Source organism: Capra hircus, chromosome 9 (genome assembly GCF_001704415.2).
Source record: "Capra hircus breed San Clemente chromosome 9, ASM170441v1, whole genome shotgun sequence".
Taxonomy (NCBI): domain Eukaryota; kingdom Metazoa; phylum Chordata; class Mammalia; order Artiodactyla; family Bovidae; genus Capra; species Capra hircus.
Genome location: NC_030816.1, coordinates 53,782,469 through 53,804,434, shown reverse-complemented (window position 1 = coordinate 53,804,434; position 21,966 = coordinate 53,782,469). Strand labels below are relative to the sequence as shown.

Below are 21,966 nucleotides of genomic sequence, written 5' to 3'. Positions count from 1 at the left end.
CCACAGTTCAAAAGCATCAATTCTTCGATGCTCAGCTTTCTTCATAGTCCAACTCTCACATCCATACATGACCACTGGAAAAACCATAGCCTTGACTAGATGGACCTTTCTTGGCAAAGTAATGTCTCTGCTTTTGAATGTGCCATCTAGGTTGGTCATAACTTTCCTTCCAAAGAGTAAGCATCTTTTAATTTCATGGCTGCAATCACCATCTGCAGTGATTTTGGAGCCCCAAATCTTAGCAATATGGTAAAAAAATATAGTGTGGGAAAGCCTAGAGAGAAATATACAGCAAAATGTTTGCACTGATTCTTTCTGGTTGGTAGGAGTATGTGTGAGTTTTTAATTTTAAAAAACCCCAAAACAAAAAACTGTTGTGTATTAGTGCTTACTATGTGTTGTGAAGGCTTCCCTGGTGGCTCAGCAGCAAAGAATCTACCTGCAGTGCAGGAGACACTGGTTGAGAAGAACCCCTGGAAGAGGGCATGGCAACCCATTCCAGTATTCTTGCCTGGAGAGTCCCATGGACAAAGGAGCCTGGCGGGCTACAGTCCCCTGGGTCACAAAGAGTCAGACGTAAGTGTCATGACTTAACATGCATGCACACATGTGCTGTGAACTGTGTTAAATATTTTATTTCATGTTAATAATAACTGTTGGCTATACACTTTGTTTGTATTCTTATCAAATATTTTCATTAATCCCTTCTGAGATCAATAAAGCCTTTCTGAGTTTGTGAATTCTAATGCATCTAAAGATTGCAATTGCAAAAATGCATATCAAATTGTGCATATAGTAATTTCCTGTTGCTTATATCTGCTTGAAGCTATCAATATGTAGAGAATAGTTTTGATCATAGGATTGAAATAAAGCTGCTCTCAATTTTGGAGTGGAAACTTGAACAGTCTCCTCCTTTCTCTGTAAGAAAATACATGTTTATATATTCTGGTGTATAATGTATACAATCATGTTGACTGGTTTAGGTCTGACTTTTCTCCATGGTAACATTGAGCTTTGAGGGGAAAAAAGATATGCCTGACATCCTGGGTCCTTAGAGAGATTTACTTTGTGTCTTAAATGTTTGAGAAGAGGAGTGTGTTCATTGGTTTTCTTTGGAGGCTGTGGTTGTTATTGTGATTATAAATTTAAGTCTGGGAAGAAAGTTTTACCACTGAAGTCTCAGCCAAGTTAGTGATTGGGCAGGAAGTCAGCTCTCCTGCCTTCAATTACTTATTCTGCAGTTCCCTTCCCCTGCGACTTCTACATCAGTGTTTTATAGTACTATAAAATTTTATTCTTTGACTCACACAATTCTCACTTCACCCTTGGAGGTGTAATTAATGCCATCGGGTCAGATTCAGTAGTCTTTCACTCATTGAGCTTTTGTGGTCTTCAAAGAAATCAAAGATAATCCAGTTCAAGACTGCATTTGTAGACACTGCGGCAGCCTGGGGCAAGGCTACATGCCAAGTCACTAGCTTTTAATGACTTTTAATGTTTTGGTAGAAATAATTTTTCTTGAAAACATGGCTGTGTTATAGCCAATATCTCCACAGCAAAAACACGTGTTTTGTCCTGTGTTAACAAGATGCTTCAAATACATGAAAAGCACATTGCAGTATGCAACCTAGCCAATCCCTTTTATGAACTACTGAAGGGAGGGTAAGGATGGGATGCAGAATCTTGTAAATGGATTATGCTCATCTTGTGGGGGGATACTTGGTTGTAGATATGATCACAGCAAGGAGGAAGGTTCCTTGTCTCATACATTTCCCTTTAGATGTGGCAGTTAACAGGTTAGAGGTTAAAACTTCTTACTTGTGTTAAAACCTCCTGTGTATATATCTGGGCAATTCTTACAGTGATACAACCTCATATGATACATGGTATCATGAATGGTTGGCCACTTGATATGACTTTGTCACTTAGATTGAGTAGGGTACAGATTCCACGATTATATCCATCTGGGCCTCACCTTAGTGGTCTCTGCCCCCTGTACCCCTCAGCTCTTCCTTTGGACTTTCAAGCTCTTAGTCTTTAGTACAGCTCCCCCACTTCCACTCCTCCCCCAAGTTGCTTCTGTTTTTTCCCCAAGAGATGCTTTCATTCCTCTGAGTCTCTGTCACCCAGTTTCTATAGCCCAACAGCCCTTCTCCCTGTTACAGCTCACTCTATGGAGCATTTCCTGAAAGAACTGTAGTCAAATACACCTACTTGGAGTATCAGCTGATTGCTTGCTCTAAACCATGATTGTCATGCCTCAGTTCCTCCAGCTCTATTTCTCCATGCATCAGCTTGGTTTAACTAGAATCCATGTTAACATCTAACTTGTAGACTAAAATTAAACACAAAATTGAGAGAGAAGAGCAGGGGTTCGAAAGGTACTTGAAGTTGGAAGATATTTTCCTATTTCTTCTAATAGTGTGATTTCACTAGTTGGTTGAATTATATTCCACTAGTTAAAAATGCTGTTTCTTGAAATAGATTTTATTTTACTAATATCAGATTATTAGAAGAATATAATATTGAAAGTAGTAGCCAGATAGTTATAATCATAATCCAAGCATTTCATATGGAAATACTTATATGCCTGCATTCTCTGACAAAGTTAACAACCCATCCTTTGAAGATAAAGTAGCATCAAAAATGCTTTTGACATGTTTAGCTCTCTATTACGTTGTAATCGGCTTTGCATTCTGGTTGTACCTTCAGGTGAGGCCTGAACTTACTAGTGGTAAGTGGAAAGGAACTATGTTTTATTATTAGATGTCAGGAGAATACTAGGAAGTTATACTCAAAGCTATTCTTTTAGATAATTTTATTTTGGGGTGACTTACAATGCTATTGCTGCAATCAATCTTATCCTGAATGGTTTATCATAAACTGTTGCTTCTTATAAGCAGTTTTTCTTTGTTTTCCCAATCTGGATAAATAGCCAGTTGAAAGAACTGGTGGCTATGGCAGAATACTTTTATATCCTTCATTGCCTATGACCCCAGTTCTTTCCATTTGTCCACTAATTCAACATTTTTTTTTAACCTCTATCTTTGCATCTTTTTATTGTCTTAACATTTGCCAAATAATTGCTAGATTCTGTATTGCCTCTTAAAATATACTTTGTCTTTATCTTCATAAGTTGATAGTGTTGAACATTTATGATTTTCATGTGAATTAAGTAATAAAATACCTTACTAATGCTCATTAGTGCAAAGTTTCTGATTTTAGTTGTGAATAATTTTTCTGTAAATGCCCTCCAAATTTAAAGGTAATCTTTATTGTCTTTGGATGTTATTGAAAAGACCCATACATAATTTGTGTTCACTCTTTTGGAAGTTGGTTACCTTAGCTTGTTTTGATATTATAGAACTCAGGTCAAAGTAGAAGTGAAAGTGAAGTCGCTCAGTCATGTCTGACTCTTTGCGACCCCGGGGACTGTAGCCCACCAGGTTCCTCCGTCTATGGGATTCTCCAGGCAAGAATACTGGAGTGGGTTGCCATTTCCTTCTCCAGGGGAATCTTCCCGACCCGGGGATCAAACCCAGGTCTCTCAAATTGCAGGAAGACGCTTTAACCTCTGAGCCACCAGGGAAGCTCCCTTAGAACTCAGGAGGCCTGCACATATGTGAATATTTTTGTAGGGTAGATTTCAAGAAGTGTTATTGCTGAATTGAAAGGCAAGTGATTAAAAACCAAATTACAGCCCCCTTCCCACACCAAAACAGTGCCATTTGCCCTCCTATTTTTAACGCATGTAATGTCAACACAGAGGAGCCTGGTGGGCTATAATCCATGGGCTAGCAAGAGTTGGACATGACTTAGCAACTAAACCACCACCACCAAGTATTATTAATCCTTTAAGATTTTGCAGATGATATGGAGAAAAAATTCTCAGTTTTGTTGCAATTTGCCTTTACTCAAATAGTGAGGATGGCAAACTTTTCTTAAGTTTACTGAGACATTGATTAGGGGCAATTTGTTTCTATGAATTATTTGTTAGGATAACCATGTCCTTGTCAGCTTTACATTGTAACAATGTCTTTTATTTTATGTATTTTTAGAGCTTTGACAATTTCAAAATACAAGCTATGGCTTGAGGTGAGAAGGGAGGCAGTAAAGCTGTCCTCCTGCACAGCAGATACCAGACTTCAGATGCTATCTCCACACTGTCACTGCTTTTAATCTATTATTCAAATCTGTATGCCAGCTCTTCACCCCCTCATATTTGAAAATAAAAATTTTCCAGATTTTTTATGGTTCATTTTGAAGAAGTGTGTTTGCCTTTTATCTGTAAACTGTATAGTTCAATGGTCATTTACAGTTTAAAGTTGGTCATTACATTTTAGAGCAGAAACTGGAGGGAAAATTAAAGATGTTAAGTAAATGAGATATAATGCTTCAGTCAATCATGTGAATTTGATGAGACAAGGATATTTCAGGTCTGTAGGTATTTTTATACCTACTATTCTTAGAAGCCAAGAGCCCCTAATACAAATGGAGTCTGCAACAAAAGTTAACTTCCCTGTATGAAATTATTCTTCTAGGTCCTTTCTGTACTAAAGCATTTTTTTATAGTTTTGAATTTCATCTGAAATTCTTATATAGGCAGAGTCAAAATCTTTAAAATATTTTTATTACATACGAATAGTTGAATTGTGGTAGTTTACATTTTAGAAGTTCTAGTAGGCAGTAGAATCAGTGGTGGTATGAATTTTTGACATATAATTGAATTTTTTTTTTATCATATAAGCTGCTTTATCTTTTTTACAAAGGCCCAGGAATGATAGGATATTGTTGTAAGCTTGTCTGTCTTCTAATCCTTCAAATTTTGGTCATGTTACTTTAAAAGTATCCTGTAAATATAAAACAATAACAGGAATCTCAGATGTTTTCCTTACTGAAACCCTAACTTAATGATGCCTTAAATGTGTATAGCATGTGGATTTACTATTCGCAGGATATTGTGGAGAGATTTTCAAAATTAATTGGCACAGTATTCCTATGTAGTAGTTGAAAGTAGAAGCAAAATTGGCCTTTTTTTTTTTAATTGAGATGAGAGAATAAGGATACAGGCAGGCCTGAATCTCACTTGGTAAAGCCCTGTGTAAAAACCTGATTCACCGTTCTCCCAATTATGACTCTTCATTAGGTTAGAGTGCTGTTGCCTTGCATGCTGTTTAAATGTCTGTGTTGAGCATTGGTTTTTGGTGGTTGAGAGATCTTTACTTTATGCGGTGATTCCTCTAAATGGTTACCACATGCACTGTCCTGAGAAAGAAAATTTGAGCAGAGATTCATTGTAATACAGGCCTCAACACTGACTTGGTCAGAAGTTGATATATTTAAAGGCTAGTAAAAGTCTCAGCAAAACATTGGTTAAAGTCCAGATTGCTTCCTTAATGGGAAAGGGGCAGAGATCTCTGACAACAAGGTCTCTTAACATCACTCAGTATTAATATAAAGATTGCTTGTGAGTGGCTTGTTTGCTGGGAACCTGGTAAAAGGCCAGACTGACTGTTTGTATGATTCTTAGAATGAGGGAACTGGTTAATACATCTGAAATCAGTAATTAACATACTGACTGAAATGATGATATCCAGCTTTTCAAAATTCTAAATAAAGGAAATGGCAGAAAGAACCAGAAGTCTTTACTCCTTAGAATGTTTTAAGAATGATGGAAAATCCAACATTCACTTGTACAACTTCTCTAGTACACCAAGTCTAGAAACATTTCAGTAGTTAAAAGGCTTCATATTAATGAAAAAGAGAAATTTTTCTTTTTACTTTCAGAATGCATTTTAATTACTAAATTAGTTGGTTATTTTTTCTTCAAAGTTTATTTCTGCCTTACACAACTGAATTGTTAAACTTCTTCAACTGAGAATGTTTAAGATTCTTTTGCCAATATGATAAAAAAATTTAATTCAAAACCACAAGGCAGATCTTTGCTCGTCCTCTAGAAGGTTGGGTTATGGAATTCTGTTTTACATAGCTTCAGCATTTTGCAGAACTCCCTTCATAAATGAAAAATGATCCATCACCCATCATGCTTGAGCTGAGTCAGGAGCCACTGTTGAAATAAGCCAGAATGTGTCTGATATGGGTGAAGTGTAGCCTACCAGGAATCCCTCCATGAGAAACAAAACAAAGAAATGTTTAAATGTGAGCTTGGATGGCTTCCAGTTTTACCAAAGTGTAACTGTGGCTTCAGTTGTGAATTGTATTTTTCAGTACATTTACTCTCTATTACTTTGTTCACTGAGTTTGTCTAGATTGTGTATCTAACACTAAACAAAAAAGATGAGATTTTACTGGGATAGAAAAAATTTTGCTGGATAAAAAATAGGAGAAGAAACTTGGGTAAATACATTAACATGCTTTGCAAAAATACCTGGTTTCTTACCCTAGAATTCCTGTAAGGGCTACTGCAAAAATTGCCAGAACAAATTGCTTTTGATTTATTTTAATGTTTTTAAAGAAGAAAAGTCACTTGTTTATACATGTTTTAGGGAAGGTGAGGTGAAAGTGAAGGTTGCTAAGCAAGAGTGATAGGATAGTATCATATACTTTCTCAGCCTTCAGTTGCCGTATTGAAATAAAATTCTTTGCTGAAGTTACTAGTTAATCAGACTTCTCTGATAGCTCACTTGATAAAGAATCTGCCTGCAATGCAGGAGACCTCGGTTCAATTCCTGGGTCAGAAAGATCCACTGGGGAAGGGATAGGCTACTCACTCCAGTATTGTTGGGCTTCCCTTGTGGCTCAGCTGGTAATGAACCCACCTGCAATGTGGGAGACCTGGGTTCAATCCCTGGGCTGGGAAGATCCCCTGGAGAAGGGAAAGTTTACCCACTCCAGTGTTCTTGCCTGGAGAATTCCATGGACAGAGGACACCACTGAGCAACTAACACTAATAAGATATCTTTCCTATTGCTAGCATCAAGCCTAAGAGACTTTGATATGTAACGTGTTCAAAGTTTACTACATTTTATCCATAAAGGTTGCAGCACCGCCACACTGTTACATGGGTAGGAGCGGTAGGTACTGCTCTCTTTGTTGAGTAATGGCTTGAGGTTGGTGCTGAGAATATCTAACGACTCTTCATTTTGAGAAGCCATTTATTTTCATGGTTGAGAGTAAAGAACCTGTATAGTACCTGGGTTCAAATCCTGACTCTGATATTTACTTGCTTTGTAACCCTGGGCAATTTTATTTTTCTCTACTAAGAGGTACTTTTCATTAATATGTTCCTTTTACATTTTAATAAAGCTCTTTTCATCTGTGAAATCATTTCTATGGCTGTTTGGCATGTAATCATCCATTAGTTCCATAATGAGGTTGGATGAAGTCACATATGTACTGTCAGGGCTGCCCAGGTCTCCAAGGCTTATTTTTGGAACTTCAACTTGTACCTGAGACCTGAAAATTAGGAATGAAGACTTGGATTATGCACGTCTGACTTCTGGGTACCCTCCCACAATGGACATGTGCTTGGGTATGTTTGAGACAGAGGATTGCAATCTTGTTTTCTTTTATCTACTTCCTTGATTCACACAATTACTTTTAATTTTATTTCATTTATAGAAAAAGCACCAGACCAGTGATCCATAGGAGGAGATAACAAATGATTGAGTGAATAAATGTATTTGGGTTCACACACATTATGTGTTTAAATATTTGCATGCAGGTATGCATGTATATGATGGGTCATAATGTGAAATATATCTCCCTTTGTCATCTTAAAACCTTGAAGCCCAGAAAGGACCTTGAAAGTGTTTTCAGCTCTTGCATATTCTCACTTTCTGGTTTAAACCACTGTCTAGCCAGACAGTCTGATTTGCTTTTAGACATAGTACTGTCATTCAGAGCCCATTTCCAGCTTCGGTTTCTTGGCTGCTGCCTACTTGGTATAAGGGAAAGAAAATCAGGTCATATGGAAGTGAGCAGGTCTTTGGAGGAGAAATCAAAGATCCTTGGTTGAAAGCTTTAAACCAGACTGTGTACTACCTGTAATTTTCAAGAATGCTTAAGATCAGAGTGATCTAATCCAGGTGTTGATGAACTATGGCCTGCAGGCCAAATCCAGCATGCCAACTGTTTTTTAACTTTTTTTTTTTTTAATTGAGAAAAAACAACTTTTTTTGGCTGCATCTTGTGGCATGTGTATTCTTAGTTCCCCTGCCATGGGTTGAACCCGTGCCCCCTGCAGTGGAAGCACAGAGTCTTTACTGGACCATCAGGGAAGTCCTGCCGCCTGTTTTTGTAATAAAATTTTTATTTGAATACAGCCATACCCATTTGTTAGGTAGTCTCTGTGGCTACTTTTTGCTGCAGTGACAAGTTATGTAGTTGTGACAGAAATGATATGGCCTGCATAACCTAAAATATTTATTAATTGGCTTTTGATAGATGAAGTTTGCTGCCTTGATCTAAAGGAAGGTTATTTCCTTACTGAAAACATATCTATGAATATTCAGAGAAAACTGGTTATGGTAATATAATATTTTCTTTATGGGGACTCTCTTTAGTCTTTCTGGGTAAACTGTATAGAAACCATAAGTTTCTTTCTTCTGCTGTTTAATATGTGCATGACTTTGCCTCTGTATAGCGTATATACAGAATACATTGTTAAGAATGGAACGTATAAAAATAAGGGTGCTGTCAAAAAAACTTGTTGAATGTTAGCGGGTTTACATGTATTATCACTAATCCTCATATAATTGTACTGTAACTATTATTATCTTGATTTTATTGGGAAGGAAATTGAAACTCAAAGAAATCAAATAGCAAAGCTGTGTATGTGCTCAGCCATCTCTGCATGCTTCATCTAGAAATGCTGTCTCTTTCTTCTACTGCATCAGTGACAGTATATGCCAGTTTGTTAAATTCCTTGTGTGTGTATGTGTGTGTGTGTGTGTGTGTGTGTTTGTGTGTGTGTGCACTCAGTCATGTTCAGCTCTTTGCGATGTCATAGAGTATAGCCCGCCAAGGTCCTCCGACCTTGGGACTTTTTCAGGCAAGACTATTGTAGTGGGTCACCATTTCCTTCTCTAAGGGATCTTCCTGACCCAGGGGTGGAACCTGTGTCTCTTGCGTCTCCTGCATTGGCAAGCAGATTCTTTACCACTGTGCCACCTGGGAAGCCTTGAAGTTGAGGAGATCTTAATATTGCTTCTCTGCCAAGATGGAGGGAAGTAAAATTGGACTTATTTTTCTATTCTGGTTAATTTAGTCTTATTAAAGGAAGATTATTTGGCTAGTTGGAGTATAGCATTTGCTTCAAAATATAGACAATTTGAATAAAAGTCTTACTAGCTAAATAATTTTGGAATATATATATTATACTATGTTCTTGGCTTGAAGTGGTAATCTAGAGATGAACAGTTAGATAATTTATGGGTGTGTTTGAAATGAGCTCTTCACTCATCATTGAGAGTCATTTATATATATCAATAAATGGTGGGCTTGAATTTCCATAAATGTATTTTAAGTTCCTTTTCCTTTATGGAGGAGCTAGGCTGAAATAATTTTTCTTATACTAATTAACTACTAACAGGGCAAAATATATTTTTTTCTGGATCTGAAGTTATTGCCTTTAACCTTTTTTCATAAATTCTCTTGTTTTTCTTCATTAGATCCTCTTTGTTATTGAACCAGAGCAATGTGTTAAGTATAAGTGACTCATACTTATGAGCTCAAAGATATTCGTCCTTTGTATCTATTTGGATTTTTTTTCCTATTTGAATTTCTGTACTTAAATTGAGAACAAACATTGCTTACCCTTAGATTGGAGATAAACTTCCTCAGCACTGATTATGATGTGTCAGTTCTTATTTTGTACCTTCAATATTCCAATAAGTTGAAAGGGAAAAACAATCTATTGAGATATCCCAGTAGGTTTCAGAGGAAATATGAACTTTATTTAAAAGCATCAATTTTTATGCTTTTCCAATAATCTGTTTTTCTGAAAATAGACAATGTTGCCTCAGATTATAAATGGAATTACATTTAAGATATTCAGTAACAAGTTACTTTTTGTTCTTCTGAATTTTTTCTTTTTTCTGTGAGATGTATTGGCTTCTTTGTAATGCATTTTGGGGCTTATACCAGTAAAAATATATTATGGTTTTGATTAGCATAGATAGAGATGATCTATTCAAAGTAAGTTTGATTCAGTATTGCATGTAACCTAATGTGACACATATTACCCTTTCTTTAGAGGATAGATTAATTCTTAATGGAGGATAGATTATTTCTTAATGGAGGGTTGATTATTTCAAAGTTGGTGGTCACTTACATGAGCAAATTTGTGTATCACAGTTTAATTCACAATTGGAAAATATTAATTTGTCCATTTTGTCATAAGCAACAATATTTAGAATATTGCATTTTGCCAACATATTTTGTCTAGAACTTTTCCTCTTACTTTTCAGAACCCTGTGTATTCCAATTTAACAAAATAAAAATTAAAATGGTCTCTATCTTTAGCTAAATGAGGCTTTTTCTTTACAAATAGTAAAGAACCATGAAATATAATTCTGTATGTTTCTTGAAATTTACTTCAGTCAGAAAATTAAGACTTCATAGATGCTTTGAAGGGGTGAATGTGGAAGGTCATAGTACAATGGCTTTTGAAAAGATGTCCTCCATAAAATGTTCAGAGTTGTCTGGGGGACTACTGACTTTTTATTTTTCTCCAACTCAACTTGGTTCTAAATTAACCTGACCCTGAGTTTTATGGAAAGTTTTGATATCAGAAAGTATTTAACTTTAATATTCATTCTTTCAGGCTTCCCAGGTGGCTCTAGTGGTAAATAACCTGCCTGCCAATGCAGGAAACGTAGGAGGTGCAGGTTCAATCCTTGAGTCAGGATGATCCCCTGGAGGAGGACATGGCAACCCACTCCAGTGTTCTTGCTTGGAGAATCCCATGGACAGAGAAGCTTGGCAGTCTACAGTCCATGTGGTCACACAGAGTAGGACACAACTGAAGTGACTTAACACATACACTTTGATTCTTTTATGATTTCACAGAAAGGGTCTCTCTTTCCATACTGTCTCATGGAGCCATCACCATCTGTTTAAATAAACACTCAAGAATCTCTCTGAATTCTAGATGTTTAGGCAATATAATTTTTGAGATAGGCATATTTTAATTTTTTATATTTTTTGTATTTAATGTTTCTTAGTACACATCCTTTCAGTGGGAATGGAAAGAAATTTAGGCAAGTCTAGATTAGCTTGATTTTTATTTTCAGATGAACAGCTTGCAGTGCCCCACAAATGGGTTGTGCCAGGGGAAGCAGGCCATTGTGTGACGGATCTGTGCCTTAGCTGGCTGGCTGGCATAGAGGAATTAGCAATCTGTGAGATGGCTCTTCAGAAGTAATTTTCCTCCGAGGGTCGAGGAACTTGCGGTTGTTATTTCACTGAAATGGTTTTGCTTCTACTCGTAGTCCTGTCACCAGCAGCAAACACAAAACCTAAAAATATAAGGTGTTTCCTTGTTCATTTTTCATCCTCTCTGCCTAAGTAAATTTCTTGAACATCATTTCAGGGTTGCCTCCTTTTGTCTAGCTCAGTTAAGCTTTGGATTTGTATGTTAGGTTTTTATTTATGAATTAGAGCCTTGCTAAGATTTCTCTTTTAAATAGGTCATAATACACTATATAAAAATATCTTAAACAGAGGGACATGTGTATAGAAGACCATGTATTAAAGAAGACTTTGTTTTTAGTCTAGTGAGCCTTAAAGGTAAACTAAGGTTATGCAAAGTGAGATTAGCTCCAGTTATATTATGTGCTGTCTGTTGTAAGGTTGAACCAAGTTATCTACAGACATTTTCCCCCATTACTCTTTAAACTTCACATAGCTTCTGGAGTGTTATTGTTGTTATCATTATTATTAATGTGCCTTGAACTGGATCATACTCCTGGATGAAACCCTTTAATGACTTCATACAATGATAGACTAAACTGTAAATGTTTTATGGTGTCTGAAAATCTCATATTTAGTTTGATTCTTGTGCTTTTCATTCTCATTATGCAGAATTGAGATTCTTCAGCATCTCGTGTTTCTTTAGATTTGTTATGCCCTTGCTTTTGCTTTTTCTCTAATTTCAGTCCCACTTTCATTCTGGCCTGGCACATCCTTACTCATTTTTATAGGCCTATCTCCATGAAGCCTTCCAAAACCAATTCAGGTATAGCTAGCCAATTCATTTGTCATTTGTGTTCTTTGTGGTGTTGGTCATACTATTATGATTCCTTGTTGTTGTTGTTCAGTCGCTGTCATGGCCAACTCTTTTGTGACCCCGTGGACTTTAGCCTGCTAGTCTCCTCTGTCCATGGGAATTCCCAGTCAAGAATTCTGGAGTTGGTTGCCATTGCGTTCTCCAGGGGATCTTCCCCACCCAGGAATTGAACCTGCATCTCCTATTTTGACAGGTGGATTCTTTACCACTGGACCACCAGGGAAACCCATGATCCCTTGTAACACACTGTATTTTAAATATATACACTTTCCCACTCATGTCTGTCCATTCCATTCGTCAGGCCAGGAATTGTATTTTTGGTATTTCTTATCATCTAGTCCAGTATACTGTATCAGTTCTTAACCTTGAACTTCAAAATTCTTTACAAAAAGATTCATAAAGATTAATTCCTATGCTACATATGTGGTGCATAGATATATTGTGCTTCTTAGATTAGAACTTACTGTAAATTAGAAAATAAAAAATTGTCTTAAAAAAATTCTTTTATCACCCAAGTCAGATGGACCAGGAATTTTTCTTAAGATTCTTGACTAATATGGCAGTGATGTGCAACAAATAACAGGGGTTGACCCACTTATTTTATATAGCTTCACTTAGTTGTTATTGCTAATAAGAATCCTGGAGGCTAAAATTAACAATGGCCATGAAGGACAGCAATTAAGGCCATTTGTCTTCTAAATGTGCCAATGTAGGTTCCACTGGTAGTTTAAATTTATACATGGAAGTCACTCATACTATTATAATGGGCAGTGAAGGCCCTGAAGGTATGTGTTGCAAAGCAATAAGTCATTTTAGGGTCATGATAGCAAATTATATTTTGAGACAAACTTTCCCATTGCTATGGAAAGATTAATTTCCTAACAACCTCTTTACATCGATTAATTTTAAATTAAAAAGTACATAATTTTTCATGACGGCATTTATATAAAGGCTATTTTAGGCATATTTAAATGACAGTATTAAGACTTCAACCTGCTGAAATTTTGTTATTGTAAAGGATTGATGTGGTCATAAGAGTGATTTGAGGATACCCAAGTCATTCCACTTTTGATAAAGGTTGCTTAGGCTATAGTGTGATCTGAACATTTCTGATTTTGCCTTTTTTGCCTATAACACTGGCTTGTCTCTGTCATTGGTGAGAAATATAACTTTTATTCTCAAATTGATAAACTTTTGATGAGGGAAATGAATTCTTCATTTACTGAGAATTTATAGCCCTGAAGTTTAACAGCCCCCCTAGCCTGCTTTTAGTCAGAGAATTCACTGAGTTTCTTCACAAGGATCCCCATGGAAACTAAACAAAAAAGCTGCTTGAAAGGAGACAGGTTATTGGTTTTTCTCATTAAATCCACTGCTGGATTTTCATTAGTTGTAATCCATTTTCCTTCAAGATTAGATATATAGGCCAGTCCTGATTTTCATGCATTGAATAAGCAATATATGTTGTTGTGTGTGCCTGTATATGCAGTCTGAGATGCAAAAGTATTCTTCTTCTGCCATAAAATTACCCCAGAAAATAAAGCCAGGAGAAATGACTGATGTAAAGGGGAAAGGCCACCTCCATTTTTTAAAAAAGAGGTTATTAAATAAAGTGAAGGTACTGAGAGGGATGATAGGCTAATCTGATCAGTTTTATGCTTCATTCAGTTTTTCCCCACTTTTGTGTCATAATTGTGTATGAAAGTAATCTAAATAAAGTATGGAAGCATGTTTCACTGACCACAAGCACTTTAGACCTTATAAAAGTTTAAGTATTTTGTTTGCTATTATGACTAGATTTCAAAGTGTTCTTTTAAAGCAAGAAATTTGGTAAAACTTAGATATTGTGGGACTTCCCAGGTAGCTCAGGTGATAAAGAATCTGCCTGCCAGTACAGGAACCACAGGAGACCTGGGTTCCATCTCTGGGTGGAGAAGATCCCCTGAAGAAGGAAATGCATTCTGGAGGCAACTCACTCCAGTATTCTTGCTTCAAATATTCCATAGACAGAGGAGTCTGTCAGGCTACAGTCCCTGCGGAACTTGCCTTATAAAGACAATTTTCACTCTTTTCCTTCCTTCCCTTCCCCTCGATAAAGCTGTTAAAAATTATTTAGATTCCTGGTAGTTTATATAGTTAACTGTATCTTCTGTTATTATTCATATTTAAAAATCTGTGCCTCAGCCTTACTTCTGAGGCTCAAATCAATCTCTTATTCAAACAAGATACTGATAGAAGTTTCAGTGTATGTGAACATTTAATGAAAGTAGTGATAGATAGAAATCCTGTTTACCATTAAATTTATGAGTACCACAATGTACATTGCAGTCTAATGTGTTTTCCAGCACATCTACTGTTTAGACTATAACAGTAATTCTCTTCCCCTTTCAGGTGGCTGTACTTTTGATGATGGTCCTGGAGCTTGTGATTACCACCAGGATTTATATGATGACTTTGAATGGGTACATGTTAGTGCTCAAGAACCTCATTATCTGCCACCAGAGATGCCTCAAGGTAAGAGTCATTCTGTTTACTGAGGTTGGAAAAGTCCTTTGGAATATGTAGCATTTTCTTATATTAGGTTATAATATAATAATTTGTTATAACAAACTACTGTGGTCAAACTACTTGACCCCATCAAAGACCCTCAATGGATTCTTTGCCTTTTCTTGAATAACTTTATCTAATCCTTTGTTCCTCAAGAAAATTCACTGTAATCTTCGTTATCTCTGACCCTGAAAAAAGGTAAGTATTAGTGCTTGTTTTCCCGTTTAATAAAAAAGTAAAATGGAAATAAAACCAAAACATAAAAAATAAAAAGAACAATATCCAAAATCCTTTCAAAACTGTCTACATTGTGAGATCAGCTCACTTACTACCTTTTCTATTAAATCATAAGATTTGATGTAATCAGACCACTTTAATGGCAGAAAGCAAAGAAGAACTAAAGAACCTCTTGATGAGGGTGAAGGAGGAGAGTGAAAAAGCTGGCTTAAAAACTAAATTTAAACAACTAAGATCATGGCATCCGGCCCCATTACTTCATGGCAAATAGAAGGGGAAACACCTGATGAGAACGGCTAACTCATTGGAAAAGTCCCTGATGCTGGGAAAGATTGAGAGCAGGAGAAGAGGGTGTCAGAGGATGAGGTGGCTGGATGGCATCACTGAGGCAATGGCCGTGAATGTGGGCAAACTCCGAGAGATGGTGAGGGACAGAGAGGCCTGGTGTGCTGCAGTCCATGGGGTCACAAAGAGTTGGACGCAACTTGGCGACTAAACAACAGCAACAGACTGAAGAGAAACTTTCTTGTTTCATGATAGGGAGAGAGCTTATCTCATGCCATTGGCCATGAGCATGCCAAATGTGTTTTCCCTTAATTATTAATTATTAATAACATAGGATCTTAACATATACATACCATTTTATATACTAAGCTAAGCTAACCTAAGCCAAGTCACTTCAGTCGTGTCCGACTCTGTGCGACCCCATAGACCGCAGCCCACCAGGCTCCCCCGTCCCTGGGATTCTCCAGGCAAGAACACTGGAGTGGGTTGCCATTTCCTTCTCCATTTTATATACTAGCAGGCTAATATTTGTGCCTTCAGTTCCAGACTAGTTTGGAATTAATGTCAACCTCTGTGTGTGTATATTATTAAATTGAAAAATTGAAACTGCAAATAAACTATTTAAAATACTTTACTAAAGAGAATAAATTACTTTCCTATTACTTAGAAATAAAATATGGAATATAATTATGTATGATCACATATACAATATATAATATACTGATATTTAATAATGTAATATATTAATGCACCATGGAATAGTACATCATCATTTTATTATAGTATATTATCATATGTGTTTGATAAGATGTTTGCCTCTTAGTAGTAATTTAAATTTTAAAATATAGTTTCAGTGTTTTAATCATAATATTATACATGTCTATTTTTCTTACTGTTTCACCCCATGGTGTACTCTTTGAGAGTAGTGTGAATTAAATCTGCTTTCTACTCTAAATTGTCACTTTTCATAGGTGGGTAGACAAATGGATCCTTCTGTAGCTGAGCTGAGCCATAATTTCCAGAGGAATAAATTGGCATTAGGCAGCTAGTACCCTTTGCTTCTCATATTTGACCCTTATGTTGTCAGCAGACTTATTTATTTATTTATTTTTGTATTCTTTATGATTTCCTTTATTTAAATATTAAAAAAACAGGTAAAACAATAAAATAGAAGCCATGATAATGTTTTGTTTGGTGTAGTTAATGACTATAAGGAGGTTTAAAAGAGTCTTCTTAGGGTGCTGCTAATATTCTATGTATGACCTGGGTAGTATTTTACCAAGCATGTTCACTTCATGAAAATCCATCCAAGCTATGCTTAAAATTTACTTTGTATTTTTTTTAAGTTTAATTTTACATTGAAATATAGTTGATACACAATATTGAGTTAATTTCAGGTGTACAACAAAGTGATTTAGTTGTACATACACAAATATCTATTCTTTTATAGATTCTTTTTGCATAATACTGAGTAGAGTTCCCTGTACTGAAGAGTAGGTCTTTGTTAATTATCTATTTTATATTTAGTAATATATATATATATATGTTAATCCCAAGCTCCTAATTTACTGCCTCCCCCACCCACCCACACACACTTTATCCTTTGATAACAGCAAGTTTGTTTTCTGAGGCTGTGAGTCTGTTTTTTTTTTTTTAATGAATAAGTTCATTTGCAGTATTGTTCTTTATATTCCACATATAAATGACATCATATGTTATTTGTCTTTCTCTGTCTTACTTCACTTAGTATGATAACCTCTAGGTCCATTTACGTTGTTGCAAATGGCATTATTTCATTTTTATGGTTGAGTACTATTCCATTGTACATATATACCACATCTTCTTTACCTATTCATCTCTTGATGAAGATTTAGCTTGGCTATTGTAAATAATGCCACAGTGAACATTGGGGGTGTATGTATCTTTTCGAATTATGGTTTTATCCGGATGTATTTCCAGCAGTGGGATTGCTGGATCAAATGGCAGTTCTATTTTTAGTTTTTAAAGAACCTCCGTACTGTTCTGCATAGTGGCTGTACCAGTTTGCATTAGTGTATGATGGTTCCCTTTTCTCTAAACTCTCTCTAGTATTTGTTGTTTGTGGACTTCTTGATGATAGCCATTCTGACTGGTGTGAGGTGATACCTCACAGTAGTTTTGATTTGCATTTCTCTAACTAGCTATGTTGAGCATTTTTTCAGGTGCTTTTTGATAGTTTGTCTTCATTGGAGAAATGTGTATTTAGATCTTCTGCCCATTTTTTTATTGGGTTATTTGTTCTAGACTCATTTAGTTGTATATTGTAGGTTTGTATTTTCCCTCAAAGGTACATAACCTTTTTTTCCTGGTACATTTTAATTAAAGAAACTTCTGTAATATTTTATCTCTGAGGTATATTTAGACTGAATTTTTATATAAAAGTAGAAGGGGTGGGCTGGGATGCACATATTTTGAATGTTTATCATCAGAGAACAATCAGAAAGATGTTGATTTATGGAAATGTTACTATTGTTAATTACCATTGAAGATGGGTAATGAATAGCTAAAGAGTTACTGCTCAGATGACCTTGTTGGTTCGCCTTTGATGAGCAGCTTAATCGGTGGTTACAGTACAGGATGATGTGCACAGAAAATGAAAGTGTTTGAAATTCAGCCACATCTTTCAATTAGTAGGACATTAAGTAATTAATCATGCAGAGGAGGGAAAAAGGTCATGGCCATTTTATTTTTGCAATTGCAATTTGTATTTGGTTTTTGTAGATGTTGAAAGAAAGTATCTATGTATCTGTTCTTTTTTTTCTGTTCTCTTTTTATCATCTACACTACATTTTTTTTCATTTTCCATCTGATATTCCTTTAAAATACTTACTGAACATTATTCATAATTTGGAAAAAGGGAGATACTGAGATTTAGCCTATTAAAATTTTATCAATGATCCATTTATTTTAAAATAGACATGTTTATTTTTCTCACTTATTAAAAACGAGAAAACTCAAACATTTAGCAGCCCAAAAGTAAGGCTGAGTCTCTGATGCAAACAATTTTTTTCCCCTTTGGAACTATTGAAAACATTAAAAAAAAATAGAGTACAGTTGATTTCCAATGTTGTGTTAGTTTCAGGTATATAGCAAAGTGAATCAGTTATACATATTTTGGATTGGCCGAAAAGTTAGTTTTTGGGTGTTTCTGTAAGATGCCTAGTTGGCGCAGTGGTGAAGAATCCACTTGCCAAAGCAGGAGACATCCCTGGGTCAGCAAGATTCCCTGGAGGAGGAAATGGCAACCCACTCCAGTATTCTTGCTTGGAAAATTCCATGGACAGGGGAGCCTGGAGGGCTGCAGTCCATGGGGTTGCAGAGTCAGACATGTCTTAACAACTGAGTGTGTGTGCTACAGAAAAATCCAAATGAACTTTTTGTCCAACTAATGTATATACATATACATTCACAGATACATATACATGTATATATGGCTTCCGAGGTGGTGCTAGTGGTAAAGAACTTGCCTGTCACTGCAGAAGATGTAAAAAGAGATGTGAGTTCAATTCCTGGGTCAGGAAGATCCCCTGGAGGAGGGCATGGTAACCCACTCCAGTATTCTTGTCTGGAGAATCCCACGGACAGAGGAGCCTAGTGGACTATAGTCAATAGGGTCCCAAAGAGTTGTATACCACTGAAACAATGGTATTTCATGTGCATGCATGCATACATATACATATATTCAGTCTTTTTTATGTTCTTTTCCCACATAGACCATTACAGAGTACTGATTAGAGTTCCCTGCGCTATACAACTATTTTATAAATATAATGTGTGTATATCAACCCCAGTCTCCCAATTTATCCCTCCCTCTCTTACCCTCTTTGTTTTCTACATCTGTAACTCTGTTTCTGTTCTGATACATAAGTTTATTTGTACCCTTTTTCAGGTTTCAGATATGAACAATATTATATTTGTCTTTCTCTGGCTGAATTCTTCACTCTGTATGATAATCCCTATCTAGGTCCATCCATTGTGCTGCAAACGACACTATTTTGTTTCTATTCACTGAAAAATATTCCATTGAATACGTACCACATCTTCTTTATCCATTCCTCTGTTGACTGATGGGCATTTAGGTTATTTCCATGTCCTGGCTATACTGCAGTGAACATTGTGGTGCATGAATCTTTTAAAATTATTATTTTCTCAAGGTATATGCCAAGGAGTGGGGTTGCTGGATCATATAGTAGCTTTATTTTATTTTTTTAAGGAATCTCCATATCGTTGTCCATAGTGACTATACCAATTTACATTCCCACCAACAGTGTAGGAGGGTTCCCTTCTTTTCACACCCTCTCCATCATTTATTGCATGTAGATTTATTGATGATGGCCATTCTGACCGGTGTGAGGTAATACCTTATTGCAGTTTTGATTTGAATTTCTCCACTACTTATTGATGTTGAGAATCTTTTCATGTGCATTTTAGTCATCTGTATGTCTTCTTTGGAGAAATGTCTATTTAGATCTTCTGGCCATATTTTTTTTAATTGGATCATTTGTTTTTTAAATATTGAGCTGCATGAGTTGTTTGCACAATTTGAAAATTAATCCCTTGTCAACAATCTTGTTGTTGGACTCTCTTTACAATACTTGGACATTGTTAATTGGCATCTGTTTGTTGATCTGTTTGTCCTAAAAAGGTAGCAGGGAAGAGATAAGAGAGAATAAATAGATTAGATACTAAAAGAATGAAGATGAGTAGAAAAGAAAATTACTCTTTTTTGTTTGAAGACATAATGCTGGTTAATGATTGCTTAAAGTGTTCTTCAGCAAAGCTGCCTTTGTCAGCTGATAATGATGGTGATTGAAAGGCCAGAGTAGGACATTTAAAATAGCATGCAAAAGAATGAGTATATCCTAATGGCCACAAATCATATGAAAATGTGAGTGAGTACCTGCTCAACTCTTACATCAAAGGAATACAAATTAAAGCCACAACACGAAGAAGCTACAACACATGGAGCAAGAAGATGAAAATTAAATTTTCAAGTGTTGGTGAGAGTATGGAGCAAGTGAAAGTCTTCATACACTGAACTTTGGTCAGGTGTCAATCTGTATAACCATTTTGTACAGCCTAATTTCCCGAAAGACCCATTATGGAGTATCAGCCCAGCAGGACTGAGTACGCATGTTTTCTAAATAACGTGTGCAAGAGCACTTATAGCACTAGTATCCAAAATAGTCTGAAACTGAAAACAATCCAAATGTTTGTCAACAGTGCAATGAATAAAATCGTGATAAATCCACATAGTGTTGCAATGTAAATGAACAAACTGTTGCTGTATATGATATGAATGAATTTTACACACATAATCTTGAGGGAAAAAAACACAAAAGGGTATGTACTTTCATTTATGTAAATTTCAAAAACAGGCAAAACAAATTGATGATATTAGAAGTCAGAATATTATTTACCTACAGAAGGACCTAGAGGGGTGGGGAGTGGTTAGTACTTGGAAGGTGACAGGAAGGGGATTTCTGGATACTGGTAACACAATCTTTCTTGATGTAGATGGTTTTTTCACAGATAAGCTGAAATTGAAAAATCATTGAAGTGTATAATTATGAGTTGCATTCTTTTCTCTATATGTCTTATATGTTAATAGAAAATGCCAAGAAATAGAATAAATAAAATCACAGCTCACAAGGATACTTTGGGGAAACTAGACAAAGAATTAAAAGATGTTACAGATTAGAATGAAAGATATATAATAGGATACCTCAAATGGGTTCAAACTCCTTTTTTTTCCCTCACCAACCTTTATCCCTTCTCCCACATTCAACAATAATATGCTCTTTGACATCTCTGAGCCTTTGTATTAATATGTTTCCTTGCCGCTGTTTAGGCAATTCTCTGTTTATCCATTCCTCAAATTCCTACCCATTCTTACTATGTCTGCTCAAGTTCTATCTGCTTTGAGAAGATTCTCCTGGCTGGCATGGAGCTTTTATATAATATTTCTTCTGTCCTCACTTTCAGATATGCTGTCCACTGTACCTGGTACATATTTCAATTGCAAGCTGTTATAATACTTTATTTATTTATTTATTTATTTTAATTTTAATTTTTACTTTATTTTACTTTACAATACTGTATTGGTTTTGCCATACATTGACATGAATCCATCACGGGTGTACATGCGTTCCCAAACATGAACCCCCCTTCCACCTCCCTCCCCATAACATCTCTCTGGGTCATCCCTGTGTACCAGCCCCAAGCATGCTGTATCCTGCATTGGACATAGACTGGCGATTCGTTTCTTACATGATAGTATATATGTTTCAATGCCATTCTCCCAAATCATCCCACCCTCTCCCTCTCCCTCTGAGTCCAAAAGTCCGCTCTACACATCTGTGTCTCTTTTGCTGTCTTGCATACAGGGTCATCATTGCCATCTTTAAAATATCTCCTTTTCTCCACCAAACTATAATGTCCTCATGAACATAAATCATATTTTTCATCTTTGGCTTTCCAAGACACTGTTTCATTTTACTTAGGAAAAATGTCAACTTATATAATGTGGTTTAAAATATTATGGTCAAGCATTAAACAAAAAAGGTCTCCCTCTTGCTCTAAAATTATTTGAATTAAAAATACCTTAC

The 21,966-nt window shown here is 36.0% G+C and overlaps 1 protein-coding gene across 10 annotated transcripts in view; it reads left to right on the top strand.

The window, feature by feature from the left end:
• The window catches only part of PTPRK (protein tyrosine phosphatase, receptor type K), a 618,081-nt gene that overhangs the window by 128,661 nt on the left and 467,454 nt on the right, over positions 1–21,966 (top strand). For all 10 annotated transcript variants that reach the window (XM_018053187.1, XM_018053185.1, XM_018053194.1 and 7 more), the window contains exon 2: positions 14,642–14,764. In XM_018053187.1, the coding sequence (XP_017908676.1) occupies positions 14,642–14,764 (123 nt within the window). The remainder of the gene's footprint in view (positions 1–14,641; positions 14,765–21,966) is intronic.